Source organism: Carettochelys insculpta, chromosome 3 (assembly GCF_033958435.1).
Source record: "Carettochelys insculpta isolate YL-2023 chromosome 3, ASM3395843v1, whole genome shotgun sequence".
NCBI lineage: Eukaryota > Metazoa > Chordata > Testudines > Carettochelyidae > Carettochelys > Carettochelys insculpta.
In genome coordinates this window covers 64,880,638-64,894,764 of record NC_134139.1, presented here as the reverse complement: position 1 = coordinate 64,894,764, position 14,127 = coordinate 64,880,638, and the positions used below count along the sequence as shown (strand labels likewise).

Here is a 14,127-nt window from a genome sequence, read left to right as displayed (position 1 = left end):
ATAAACTTTATTTTTTAAAAATGACCATTTTTCCATTTTCTTTCCTAGGAAATTAAACCCTTTTCTTACCTACCCTCTACATAATGGTTATTGAATACTCCACAATATATTAAGTCTAGATGTTATGGTACATGCATACACTTTCAGGCTGTTGATTACCCACTGTCACCAATACACATAAATGGAAAAAAGCTTTGAAACTGTATAGGGCTGTATATATACTTGTCTCAGTTTCATTATGGCAGGAAATTGCTGTGATTTCCAGCTGCTGATATAATGTCCAGACTGTTTAAAAAAAAAACTATGAACAAGACTGTTTTGAGGAGACTTTCTAAAGTGTACTTCACAAAACTTAGTTACACGGGTACTTTGTTTTATAGTGCATTATAGATGCTAGAAAGCCTCATTAAAACGCTTGCTTTTTGCCAGGGTGATTTGAGTACAGACTATTGCTGGGGCAGGGAAGGAGATTAACTTTTTCAAAGAATACCAGAAAAATTGCTGGATATAATTTAAGATTAGTGTTTTCTCTTTCACAGAAAGAACGTACATACTGGGACATGAGTACAGTTACAGCAAGTCTAGGTGGGCTAACAAAACAGGACACATTCAAGTACAATAAGATTTCTTTGCTTGAAATTAAAAACAAACTACATGAGATTAAAGCATTTAAAATCATATTTTTCAATCTGAGTAAATGTTAAAAAAATCAAAAGAAATGCAGAAGTGCTAGCTCACATTTTACCATGTTACAAAAGCAATTGGTACCCATGTCCATAAGAGCAGCAACAAAGAATGCTGCCTGTCTACAGAATAGTACTACTGCAAATTGGACTGCGTTTCAATGCTACTTGTAAAAACACCAGCTTTTCAGAAGTTGGTATCTGTACAAAATTGCAGCTTATTTTCTTCACTTCTGTCCCTTCAAGAGTCTCTGTGTACACAGTAATGCTAAAACGCCCAGTTCTGTTATCCTGAGTCAACATATTGCCACTTTCTTTTTGGTAGGTTGAGCTCCATAGTGTCAACACCTTACACATCCATTTTAATACAGTCTCTTTCTGCAGAAATGGGCAAGTATAATTTCCTCCAAAAAAGTTAAGTTATGATATTAGAATGGCAGGACTTTCTTGCTGAAAGGAATTCAGTTGTGCTGCAATGTATTAGATTCTATGGGGGGAGCAGAGTCATATAGTGTGTCTGTATCATGTGTAGGCTCTCCAGCGAGTGTACAGGGATTGGACAGTGTTCCAGCACCACAGTCACAGAAAAACCTAGGGGGGGAAAAAAGATTATCTTCAGTAGGAGAATTAAACTTGCTTTAAGTTTTAATAGTAAACCACCTCAGACCAAGTATTTGTTCTTGTTAACATACCTGTCATGTCTAATAAATTCTACATCATGTCCTTGATGGCACTTTTTAATGCAGTTCACACATATGGCATTACGGTCCGTGGTGTTACAAGTATGACATCTAAAATAAAATGGAGCATATTAGCCATGAATTGAAAACGGACACACTGATAATTGCCAGTGTGTTAGGCACAGAAAAATGCCTACTTACAGGAGAAATGTTATTCTTAAATCAAAAGCCAATAATTTTTCTATTACAATTGAGTACTCAACTGCCAGACTCTAGAAAACCAATCTAAGTTGGTTTATCTTTTACATTAGCATAGGTGATTAAATAGAAAAGGGGCTAGAGCAAGGCTGGGTGAAGGAGATTACTATTTCTTATGATTTAATACTGTTTGTAAATGTGTTACCTGTAGAAGTCATGCATTGGGTAGCTGGTGTAACTTGATATCTTATATAGACATTGGCCTCTACTGACAGCCTTTTCTATGGCATCTTGATTGTTCATTATTTTGTTATCTGTAAGAAAAGCATAAACTATCAGATGATGAGAACATTCAGTTTAGGTCTCATCCAATGCTACATGCCTGTGGTGAACTCTGGAAAATTCCTGGAGGAGTTCTGCATGCAATATTTTCAAATTCTGTAAAATTCTGCAATTTTTATGGCACACACACAATATAATCACATCAGGTTCAATTAGTTTTGGTGACTTATTTCAAAATACTGTCAGCAAACATCACTAACAATATAGACAACAAAAGATTCAGGAAATGTTTGGCACCTTAATAGAGAAGTGAGTAATTCATTTAAACTGCAGTACCCGACTATTTCCCACACTCCTCAGAAGCCACACAAAGGCTTGGAGACAGGAGGAGCTGAGGGAGAGGAAAGTAATCACTGAGAAGGAGCCTGTGCATGAACTAGGTGTTTGAGTGGGGAAAAGCACAAAAAAGGTTTCTGATGGGGGTAAGCTAAATGAGTCAACAATGTGATGCTGTTGCAAAAAAGGCAAACATGGTTCTGGGATGCATCCAACACAAGTGTTAGAGCAAGAACCAGTCATTCTTCAGTGCTCATTAGACCTCCATTGGAGTACTGTGTCCACTGCTGGGCACCACATTTCAAGAAAGAGGTGGAGAAAGTCCAGAGAAGAGCAACACAAATGATTAAAAGTCTAGAGAACATGGAGCTATGAGGGTAGACAAAGAACTGGGTTTGTTTAGTTCAGAACAGAGAAGACTTAGAAGGGACATGACACTGGTTTTCAAGTACCTAAAAGAGGGTTACAAGGAGGTGAGACAAAAATTGTTCTTGGCCTCTGAGGACAGGACAAAGAGCAATGGACTTAAACTGCAGCAAGGGAGATTTAGGTTGGACATTAGGAAACACTTCCTATTAGGGTGGTTAAACACTGGAATAAACTACCTAGGGAAGCTGTGGAATCTCCATCAGAGATATGAGAGCAGGTTAGAGAGACATCGATTGGGGATGGTCTAGAAAGGATACTTGGTCCTGCTGTCAGGGAGGGACTGGACTTGACCTTTTGAGGTCCCTTCCAGTTCTAGTGTTCTATGATTCTAACTAACTCTGGTCTTACTTCTTTCAGACTTGTTCAATAAGTGCCTCACACCCATATTTAGGAAGCAGGATGGTATTTCCTCCAATTTTTCAAATAAGGAAAATCTGTAAAAGGTTACTTCCAGCAGAGCTGGGAATGGAACACAGGTCTCATCCACTCAGCTTATATATACCCACTGTTCTTAGCAGCAGACCATACTATTTTCCTCTTAGTACCAACTACAGGCCCCAAGAATCTTGGTAACCAAGGCTGCTGTTTCTCAACTAGTGGCCTTACCCAGTTGCAAAGCAGTGCCTTGCTATAGCTACTTATTTCAGCAAACATGTAGAGTAAGTTTCTAAACCATACTGAACAATTGTTTTCACTCTTGTAGCAAGGAGTTCTGGTTACAGTTATTCAGTATTGTCTGTCAAATTACCAGTCATAAGAAATCAAGCAATAGTCTTGGGGGCGGGGCTGGACTCAATGACCTCCTGAGGTCTCTTCCAGCCCTAGGATTCTATGATTAAGAACAGTCTGAAGAGAATTAAATACAGAAGTGATCAGTGTAAAAGGCTGCATTTTGCCAGGGAACATTCACACACAAAACAATGTTTTTTCCCTTGGACTCTGCAATGCTTTAAAGGTATTCCAGCTATTGACTTAACTCTGAGCAAAGCTCAACTATTTCTTTCAGATTAAAGAGTAATACTGCCAAAGATGAGACACAGACATGACAAATTCGACAGCACTGAATTGTCAACCATGCAGTTCATCTTTAAGAAATGACACATGTAAATAAATATGTAGTGTAAAATCCACATACCTTTCATTGTTACATTGACGCCAGATGCTAGAAATAACCCTCCAAAACGGTTGTTGAAAATCTGATTGCCTTCTAATGTTGCAGTTGCATGATTTGTTATTTCAATACCTGTATTTGTAGGCAGTGGGGCAGAGAATCAAAGCTTTAGTCACTATGTATTTTATACTTCTTTCAGCTACCTGTTTTATAGTTTAGGCACACAGTAATTTCTACTACCGGTTACGCAGTCAAGAAAAACATTGGCAAAATGATTGCTACCTAGAAATTGTGCTGTGACAGTCCAAACATTTCTGCTGCATCCCTTCACTGAGGTAAAGCCAATAGCCATGTTTTCCAACTAGCCGACAGTAATCAAACCACTAGTTTCTCGGGTAACAAAGTACAACTGACCAAGATTTTAAAAAGTGACGTGATCTTTGTGTGTTCATCTTGACCTGATTTTCAGGAACTGTACATTTTTGTACAGAAACCCTATTTTTAAAGGTGTCAAGCTGGGCCCCCAAAAGTATGTTGATTTAAGCCCAAGATTTCCAGAAATCAAAATCCTTCATATTAGTTGGCCACAACTCATTTAGGCACTCAAAGTTCTTTTAAAGGTCTCCACAGAAGCTTGATACTTCTGAAAGACAAATGGAGAAAACTCAAGCATTCAATTTCAATCAAACAGGATTTGATTGAAACATCCATGTATAGAAATCACCATTATTACAATAAGACTTAATATTCCTAGTCAACTGATTCTATAAAGATGCTATTTTCAATACTTTTGAAGCCCTGCATAGAAAGTGATTCCAGAATCTCAGAAATATGCTGCTAAAATGTTCCTTGATCTAAAACAGGATTAATGATAGAAAATTCAAATGAATTCTTATCAAATCAGTTACATAGACACGCTGAGTGACTTGAAAAAAAAAAGTCAACAGTTACTAGGAAACGTGCTAGATGATGATATAGGAAATACATTTTTTCCTGACAATTTCAGAGAATGCTGCAAAACTGGCACTTTAACAACTCTGAAATGTGAAATGATTTCTAGACCATACTGCAGCATATTTCAGACAGTTCATACGAATAACTGTCCCAGCTGTAAAAAAAGGACATATGCCTATTATAGTAAAATACTGAATTAAAATCTGTAAAATCTAACCCTTCAAAATATGATTTAAAGAATACAGACCAGCAGCAAATCCATCAAATATTCGATTTTTCCTTAACACAGGGTGGCTGTTGGTGCTGATGAGAACACCAGCTTGAGCGTTCCTAAAAATATCATTCTCTTCAAGGAGACCTACAATGGAATCAACACAACCAAATTCAAGGCTAAGCATCATCTTCTTTCTCTGTATAAACAATCTGTATGATATTTTACAGAAGTACCAATGGCTCCATGCCAGTGATGGGTATTCCCAGGATGAAGGATTAACAGGATGGTTGAGACAATGTGTGTCATCTTTTGAAAGTTATTTTCAATTTATACAAATCTGAGGACATAACTAGTATTTTCAGTTCAGATAAGGGACCTATGATGCACTAAAACAAGCTTGTAAGCAATAACCTTACAGCAGAGATTTTCTGCTAGAAATACACAGAGGTCTTGGAGTGGTACATCAACTTATCTAGATAATCTGCCAAGTTTTTACAACAGGCAACATAGAAAGCAGTAGCCAGGTCAGCACAATCAATTTCACACAATGACTTATTTATACTGTTCTGTGCATTGTGCTCCAAAAGGTAAGTACAATATTTATGTTCCAATTAATTTATTTTATAATTATATGGCAAAAATGAGGAAGCAAGCAATTGTTCTGTAACAGCGTGCAGGAACACTTGTATTTTTGTCTGATTTTGTAAGCAAGTAGCTTTTTAAAGGAGATGACACTTGTACATATGCAGAACAACTCAGACTTCTGAAAAGGGTACACTATTCTGGAAAGACTGAGAGCCAGTCTGTATGTGGGAAAACCAACTGTCAGACTTTTTGTGCTCTGCTCTGTCTTCTACAGCAGCATTTGGTAGTTTCAAAGGAGAGCTCAATTTTTGACTGGTACTTTGCCACTGCAGTGCAGCTCTCCTCAAAATTTCATAATCTAAAATTAAAGTTTATAAAGCTCCCTGAATCCCCCTTGCAAGGGGCAGCAAGTCAGCTGGATCATCAGGCAAATTCTGCAGCATGCAGGGCTGGGCTGGGCGAGTTGAGAGGGTGCTAACCCCGGGCAGCTCCGTGATGCAAAGAGGTAAGGGGGCAGGGGAGCGAAGGGTGGAGATTTTGGATTCCAGGTGTGGCTGCCCTATGGGGGTACAAGATGGCGCAGTGGGAGCCTGGGCAGATGCTGGCAGGCAGGGTGTAGGGGCACTGGACAGTGCAGGGTCCCCCATTTCCAATGCAGATACTCCTGGGCCTCCTGGACACTTCAGCCCCATGCCTGGGCATGGGGACTAATGAGATCAGGTACAACAATTTTCCCTGCCCCAGTAGGGCTGGAATGCTCCAAGCCACAGGATATGGGGAGCAGGGGGTACCAGAGATGAACTGGGCAGGCCCTGCCAGTGGCACCCCAGCAGCCTGGGCAGGGAGGAGTGGAATTGTGATTAAAGTTATTTTGTGAAAACCACATGAGGCTGAACTGACTGAAAACGCGGAATAAATCCAAGTAATTGGGACAAGACATTCGACTACTGGTGGCTATTCAGTCAGCAAACTGAATCAGGAGCAAGTGGGAGCAAGGCTGGAAACTCTCCCTGCCTGGGCCTGGCTGCAGGAGCCTAGCAGGCTGTGGTAGGCCGTAGAGCTGTGCCCCAAAGGCAGATAGGATGGGCAGAGCCAAAGTACTGTGCTGGGGTAGAGACAAGGTTTGCCAGGTGGCTGTGGTAAGAAAGTGGAAGGGAAGGAGAAGGCCTGAGTTGGAGCCAGCCCCCCAGTGCCTGGATCGGGCTGCATAGCTGAGTGGCAGCCGCTATCCAAGGGCCAGGTGTTACCAGGGAGAGGGAGCAGCTGCTGCGAAGGCAGCTGCCCCTCTCCATGTCCTTGGGCTCCTAAGCAGCACCTCCAATACATGCCATGTTCTAGGAACCTGTCTCTCCTCCAGCCCTTGTGAAATAACAGGCCAGGAATCAGGACACGCCAAGATGCCAGGCCCCCCAGGTGGCCTTCTCGCAACCTGATCTCCAGCTGCAGACCTTGTGCTTCTGCTCACTGCAGTTGGTTTCTTTCCTGTCTGCAATAAGGGGCACTTCCCACTAGAGTTCCAGGGTAGATAGTATTCTTATTGTTGTTTAACAGAGCAATTATTTTGCAATCACTTGACAGCCCTAGAAATTTCCTTTTAATGGGTAGTTGGGACAGTCTCTCTCTTTCCAGAGCTTTGGGATTGACAAAAACTGTACCTCAAAAAATAAAAACAAATCCACCACAAAGCCAAGATACAGGATTTTCAGTGTGGTTTCATCAGACATCTTCTTCCTTAAGTTAAATGGCAAAAGAGTTACAAGTGCAGATTGCAAATGATAAGGAAGAAGTCTAGCTTTACAGAGTAGCCCAGAATAGGTTTCCTGGATGAGATGATTTGCTCTTTTGCCTATTGCCATTTTAGAATTACAGATTTAACTGATGACACTAAAAAACATTCGTGTGTTTTAAGTATTTTACTACTTCATAAAGAAAAATCAAATTTCTAAAGAGCAATGTACAAGAACAGTATCAATCAGAACTTAGGCTATAATGCAACAGATTTAGTGTATTCTAATGAGGAAAGAATGTTACCTCTGCCTCCATTAAATATACAGATGCCCCCATCTCTTCCATCGTGGATTTTATTTCTTCTTAGTGTAGGATTACTGTCTGTCTTAATCCATACTCCAGCCATTGCATTATCAAAGATTTCATTGTCTTCTATAAATCCAAGCCCTATTAAAAATTAAACATGATTGTCTTTCTGATAACCATATTACAAAGCATCTTAAGATCTGAAAAAATGAAATAATGGACCTACCAGAGTTATAAACAAGAATACCACCATTCTGGCCTCCCCAGATTTTGTTGCGCCTAATTTTTGGATTGCTTCCAGTTCTACATATAACCACAAGAAATTATTAAAAAAATGTGTTTCGCAAAACTGAACACATTTAAAATACATGTGACGATGCAGGAAAACAGGACATCAATCATATTAGCATTCTGTTGGCTTACACATCAGACCTCATGTAAAAATATAAAAGACACTGTTCTTAAGCCTTTAGAAATCCTTGATTGTTTCCAAGTAAGCAGACTTCAGAATTCACACCATAATCAACAGAGAGAGAAACTAAAAGTCATCTTCTAGGTTCTCCTGTCAAAAATTCCTTCCCTTGATTTGAAATTGAGGACACTATATTTAAAAGACCCTCCAGGGTAAACTTAAGAAACCAAGGCTGTGTCTATGCACTCCCTCTCTTTCCGAGGAGGTATGTAAATCCGCGGGATCAAAAATGCAGATGAGGTGGGGATTTAAATATCCCATGCCTCATTTGCACATTCCTGTGAGAGAGAGCCTTGGAAGTGGAGTCACTTCAAAAGTGAAAGTGCTGTGTAGACACTGGCATATTCACCTTCAAAATTACCCCACTGCCAAGGCCGCATCTCGTGGGAATATGCAAATGAGGCACGGGATATTTAAATCCCTGCCTCATCTGCAATTTCAGTCCCACTGATTTACATACCCCCTCCAAAAGGGAGGAGGCATATAGACGTGGCCCAAAAGATAGGGGAAGTAAAGAGAAAAAGATAGTACAATGGAGATTATAAAAATCTCATTTTAGATGCAAAATAAAAGCACATTTTACCTTATTTGAACCCCGGAATACATATGATTATAGATGTCATTGTCCTCCAAGACTCCATGGCCATTGTCATAAAAATAAACACCAACCTGACATTAAAAATAAAATAATTGATATGTAAGTAAGAAAGAAGCGTGAAAACAGTATTTCTACCATGCAAAAAAGCCCAAACAAAAACAAAACAAAAAATAAAAAAACCCACCTGTTTCCCACTATGTATTCTATTTCTCCTCAACACTGGAGTACTTCCTGTTGTCACCCAGACTCCAGCCAAAGTATTACTGTATACTTCATTTTCTTCAATCACACCTTGTCCTTTTTCATGCTAAATATCGGGATAAGATAAAACAACATAGCCTCATGCAAATACTGGCTTTATGGTCTTTTTGTAGGGGAAAAAATTGCTTTGTCCAGGTCTGATGATGTCCTTCCCTACGGCAGAAGTCTCCAGGACTTCTTAAGTTACTACAATTTTTAAACTCATTTTGTACTATTCACGAGACTTTACATTTATTTTGAACATTTTAAGTCTAAAAACAGATTGTTTATATCTGATTTACTCTTTGACATTTTAAGGTCTTGTACTGAAGTTTAGAAATCTCTGCTGGGTTTCGCTAGAGGAACTCAGCGCTCAACTTACGGTAGAACTACATTCGTTCAAAAATTGACTATGGGAAGGTCAATCTTCCTGAGCTTGATTTTGTCACATCTGTTAAGGCGTGGTAAAAATTGACCTCTCTGGGCTTGGCTTCGACACCTGTGCTCCACGCTATTACATGGAGTAAGGGACAACGATGTGAGACTCCTGAGCCCTGGACTACACTAGGTAAGGAAGTGACTTCTGATACGTCAATTCTAGCTACACTGTGCATATGAAATCATCTTTCGACCCTAGTGTAGATCTATCTAGTGTGCTAGCAAATCAGATTCTAATCTTATATTCAGCATTGTCTATTAAAAATAAAAAGTTACATAAATTGGTTTATTTCTCAGTTAAGTTATAACAATATTAGTGCATTTGTATTTAAACGTAAAGCAACATTAGATTTTCAAAGCCTGATACTCATGCAAATACACTCATCCCTCACTATATGAGCGCAACTGGTTCCTAACTTTTTGCATGTAGGTGAAAACTCTTAAGAGGGACAATAAATTCCGACTAAAATACTTATAAAAGACTCTGATTGGTTCCACGTGCTGGGAGTGGCAGCAGCTGGCATTGCTTTTGAAAGGTAAGTGAGCCTGGGGTTGTGGGGGGTTAAAGGCTGGGGGCAGTTTGGGGACATGAGTGGGAGGGAGGATTAAAACATGGTGGTGCATTGGGTCCACAGAGGATGGGGAGAGGGGCTCAGGCTGCTGCAGGATGGGTCTGTGGGGGGCCGGCGGGAGGGTTAAGGCTGCAGTGGTTCAGGTGTGTGGGGCCAGTGTGGGGGTTAAATTTCAGTGCTTCAGGTGCACGAAGCCAGCAGGGGGTTTAAATTTTGTCGGTTTGGGTGTGTGGGGTCAGTGGGGGGTTTAGGTTTAGCTGGTTTGGGTGCGGAGGGCTGGCAGGGGGGTTAAATTTCATCAGTTCTGGTGTGCCAGGCTGGTGGGGGTTTACGTTTCTGTGGTGCGGGTGTGGGGTGTCAGGCTGCGAGTTGGAGACGTGGGGAGGGAGTAAGTCTCATATTAGCGGGGGGAGTTCACTCGTTAAGTGAAGTAGGGGAGGTATGTGTGTCCCTCGTTTAAGCGAGTACTTGTAAATAAACTACTCCTTTAACGAGGGATGAGTGTAATAATTACACAATTCTAGTCAGAGAGCTTCAGTTCACTTTGTATAATCCTGGGTTTCACATGCTAGAGACCTAGATTCTAGTCTGACTTCTAACTTCTCTGCCTATTTTCGTGATATATGCCTGCCTGGGGATGAGGAGATGCGAATTTAGTCAGCCTAGTTGTAAATGTGAAATCTTCCAAGGTTTCTAGATTTTTGTATACATGATGTCAAATTATTACCTAAAAGCAACGGGCTTGTCTATACTACCAACTTGCTTCGAAGGAAGGATGGTAATGAGGGTGTTGGGAGTTTACTAATGAAGTGCTGCCGTGCATAGGCAGCACTTCATTAAGCAAATTCCCCGCCGGGGCAACTCCGAAGTACCGGCACACGTTTAGCCGTGGCTCACCCGCCGGTACTTCAAAGTGCCAGGGCAACTTCAAAGTCCCCTTACTCTGCAAAATTTTGAGGAGCACTTGATTAATAAACTCCCAACACCCTACTTACCATCCTCCCTTTGAAGTAGGGAGGTAGTGTAGACACAACCAAAGTGTGACAAAATAGAAAAGGAAACTTTAACTATTCACTTTAAACTTTAAAAAGTGTCTAAAAACACTATTTCCATAATACCAACTGAAATATCTAGCAGAATTTGCACGCTTACACTTTCTGTACAGTAAATACTCACCACATATATTCCACCATGTTGGCCATCATGAATCTTGTTGTGTCGAACAATGGGACAACTGTTTGTTCGAATCTGAATTCCTGCTAATGCATTACCTGAAATGAAAGGGGTCATGCTTCAGAAAAATTTGGCACACAAAATATAAGTCCAAGATGCAATAAGATAAATGTATAATCTTACCATAAATATCATTTCCTTCTATAAGGCCTCTTCCATCACCAAAGATGTAAACTCCACCTTGATTTCCATTAAAAATTGCATTACCCCTAACAAACAAAACCGCATATTACAAAATCATGAAAGTAAGTTAAACTGCACCATATAACCTAAACCTATACTGAAAATGCATAAATATATGTAAAACTTACCAAGTTCTGAAACACAGCATAATGTCAGGATTGCAGAAGTTTAAGAAAATATATATGTCTGGAAACAATCTATGCATGCAAATTAATAAGATAATTCCACTGCATCCTGGCACACCCATTTCATTTTTATCTACGTAGGCACGATCATGTTATTCAAAAACTGAAGTACTATGGCACACATTGTCCCTTTCTCCCTAAAATATTCCTAAAAACAAGAACCAATTAACCACCCAAGAAACATACCAACCTTATTGTTGGGTCACTGTTTGAGGTAATCCAAACACCTGCAAAATTGTTTGCATAGATTTTATTCTCTATAAATTGTCCTCTTCCTTTTTCATGAACATAGATGCCTCCAGTCTGACCGTGATGGATTTCACACCGAACTACTGTAGGGTTGGCATAAGCTTTGACTTCAAAGCCTGCTATCCTGTTTCTATGTATGTTACAGCTTTCAAAATAACCCTGCACAAACAAAACAAAGTTTTCTATAAGAAACTCTTTCTAAAATATGAGAAAAAGACTGTTATAAAATGCTCCCCATATATCTTGAGACTATTAAAAAAAAAAAAAAGTCACGTCCACAAAAAGTATCATTTGCTCTAGAACTAGGCAATTATTTAGCAATCACCACTCATAAGCATCTTCCAAGTAACTAACATAACACATACACAGAAAATCTTATTCATTAAATGAAAAGAGATTTGTTTGTATTGCTATCTATCATCATTTAACAGGAATCTGTGTGCCTATTTTCAGCGTTCTAGTGCGCATATTTAGAATTGCCTTATACTAATAAAGTCAAGTTTAAAATACACATACCAAAACTACTATTTTAAGAAATTGCTCTATTGAATCTGTATGATTTTAGTTCATCAATTTGAACATTAAAAAAACCAAAACAACAAACACTTGTATTTCCCAAACACACTGCAATCAAAATACGAACTATCACTGTGGCTGCATCTATACTTGCATTCCTCTTTTGAAAAAGGCATGCAAATGAAGAAATAAAAAATGCAAGCGAGGTGCAGATTTACATATCTGGTGCCTCATTTGCATATTCTTTCAAAAGATTTTCTTCTGAAAGACGAAAAGCAGTATAGACACCACCTCTTTTGAAAGTAAACCCCATCTTTGAAATAACTCTTCTTTCCTTTTCTTTATGAGAAGAAGGGTTCTTTCAAAGATGGGGCTTACTTTCAAAAGAGCTGTGTCTACACTGCTTTTCTTCTTTTGAAAGAATATGCAAATGAGGCACCAGATGTGTAAATATGCACTTCATTTGCATTTTCAATTTCCTCATTTGCATGCCCCTTTTGAAAGAGGAATGCAAGTGTAGACACAGCCTCTGTGGAATGCCGATTCTGAAAACTGATTAATTTTATTAGACTTTACTGTGACTGCAACAGCTTAATTCAGGAAAGCCATGAAGGGAGTTTATAAAGGGGGACTGGGTGCTGAGCACACTTAAGTAGCTTAAAAAAAATCAATACCTAAATTTTGTCACATGGAAAATATGGGCAGGAGGAGGGAAAAAAAGGCATGGCATCAAGCAGCACTGTATATCAAAAGTAACTTTGTTTATATATCTTTTTTCAGTCCTATTTGGTCATTATTTATTACAGGTTGCACCTCCCAAAATTGGGATTCTCTGGTCTGGCAACACTGTGGTCCGGCTGAGGCTGGGACTGTGTCCGGCAGCCCAGCCGTGGCTGGAACCAGCGCTTGCGTCCAGTAGTGGGTGGAGCCAGCACTGTGCCCAGAAGCCCAGCTGTGGCTAGAGCCAATGGGACCGCATCTGGCATCCTGGCCATGGCAGTAGCCAGCATCCCCAGGGCCAGGACTACATCTGGCAGCCCAGCCGTGGCTGGCGCCAGCACCCCAAAATAAACTGAAGCAACCAAGCTTCTTTAAATCTCCTCTTATAATTCCAAATAATCAAGTTACAAGTCTGAAGACCTAAGTGACGCCCTTCCTGAGATAACAGTCAACATTCGCAAGGGACAAGTGACTTGGGATGTCCAAATTCAGACACCCTGGAAAGGGCTGGCTTTCAACGGCAGGTCTGAAACAGCCCTAACACACTACTTAGGCTGCAATTATTACAATTTACTCTGCAGTGTAGACAAACTCTCTACTTTCTATCAGTTCCGTATATGCAGAATCAAAAGTGAGTTTGGTCATCAGCAGGTGCCTGAAGGCAATGTTCATCCAAATAATCACGAGGAAGCATTTGGCCTGATTCAAAGTCTCCTCTTCTTGAGTTGACTTTGACAGTATAAATAGAAATCCATGTTTAGTTTGCTATTACGTTAAATTCTCTTATTTTCTCTCCACATTATCGTCAATGTGTGGCACATTTTTGAATGCGTAACTGTGGGCTTGTCTACATTACCACCATCCTTCGAAAGAAGGATAGTAATTAGGGTGTAGGGAGTTTACTAATGAAGTGCTGCACTGCATACGCAGCACTTCATTAAGCAAATCCCCTCATCCCATGGCAGCTTCAAAGTTTTAAAAAAGTTTGAGGAGCAAAGGGACTTTGAAGTTGCCCCGGTACTTCAAAGTACTGGCGGGTGAGCCGCAGCTAGATGCAAGCCAGTACTTCGAAGTTTAAAACTTCGAAGTTGCCATGGGGGGGAATTTGCCTACACACCGCAGCACTTCATTAGTCAACTCCCAACACCCTAATTACCATCCTTCCTTCGAAGGAAGGTGGTAGCGTAGACAAGCCCTGTGTGAAGTAAGCGTTGG

The 14,127-nt window shown here is 40.1% G+C and overlaps 1 protein-coding gene across 2 annotated transcripts in view; it reads right to left on the bottom strand.

The window, feature by feature from the left end:
- Nucleotides 1-7: 7 nt before the first annotated feature.
- The window catches only part of FBXO11 (F-box protein 11), a 150,988-nt gene continuing 136,868 nt past the window's right edge, over nucleotides 8-14,127 (bottom strand). Inside the window, exons 12-23 of one of the 2 annotated variants that reach the window (XM_074990020.1) lie at nucleotides 11,618-11,835; nucleotides 11,183-11,268; nucleotides 11,003-11,097; nucleotides 8,761-8,883; nucleotides 8,562-8,647; nucleotides 7,733-7,809; nucleotides 7,504-7,647; nucleotides 4,921-5,031; nucleotides 3,744-3,851; nucleotides 1,767-1,875; nucleotides 1,376-1,474; nucleotides 8-1,274 (exon numbers count right to left, since the gene is read on the bottom strand). In XM_074990020.1, coding sequence (XP_074846121.1) covers nucleotides 1,145-1,274; nucleotides 1,376-1,474; nucleotides 1,767-1,875; nucleotides 3,744-3,851; nucleotides 4,921-5,031; nucleotides 7,504-7,647; nucleotides 7,733-7,809; nucleotides 8,562-8,647; nucleotides 8,761-8,883; nucleotides 11,003-11,097; nucleotides 11,183-11,268; nucleotides 11,618-11,835 — 1,386 coding nt within the window. In that variant the 3' untranslated portion in view covers nucleotides 8-1,144. The remainder of the gene's footprint in view (nucleotides 1,275-1,375; nucleotides 1,475-1,766; nucleotides 1,876-3,743; nucleotides 3,852-4,920; nucleotides 5,032-7,503; nucleotides 7,648-7,732; nucleotides 7,810-8,561; nucleotides 8,648-8,760; nucleotides 8,884-11,002; nucleotides 11,098-11,182; nucleotides 11,269-11,617; nucleotides 11,836-14,127) is intronic. The other variant, XM_074990019.1, reaches the window with a different exon arrangement.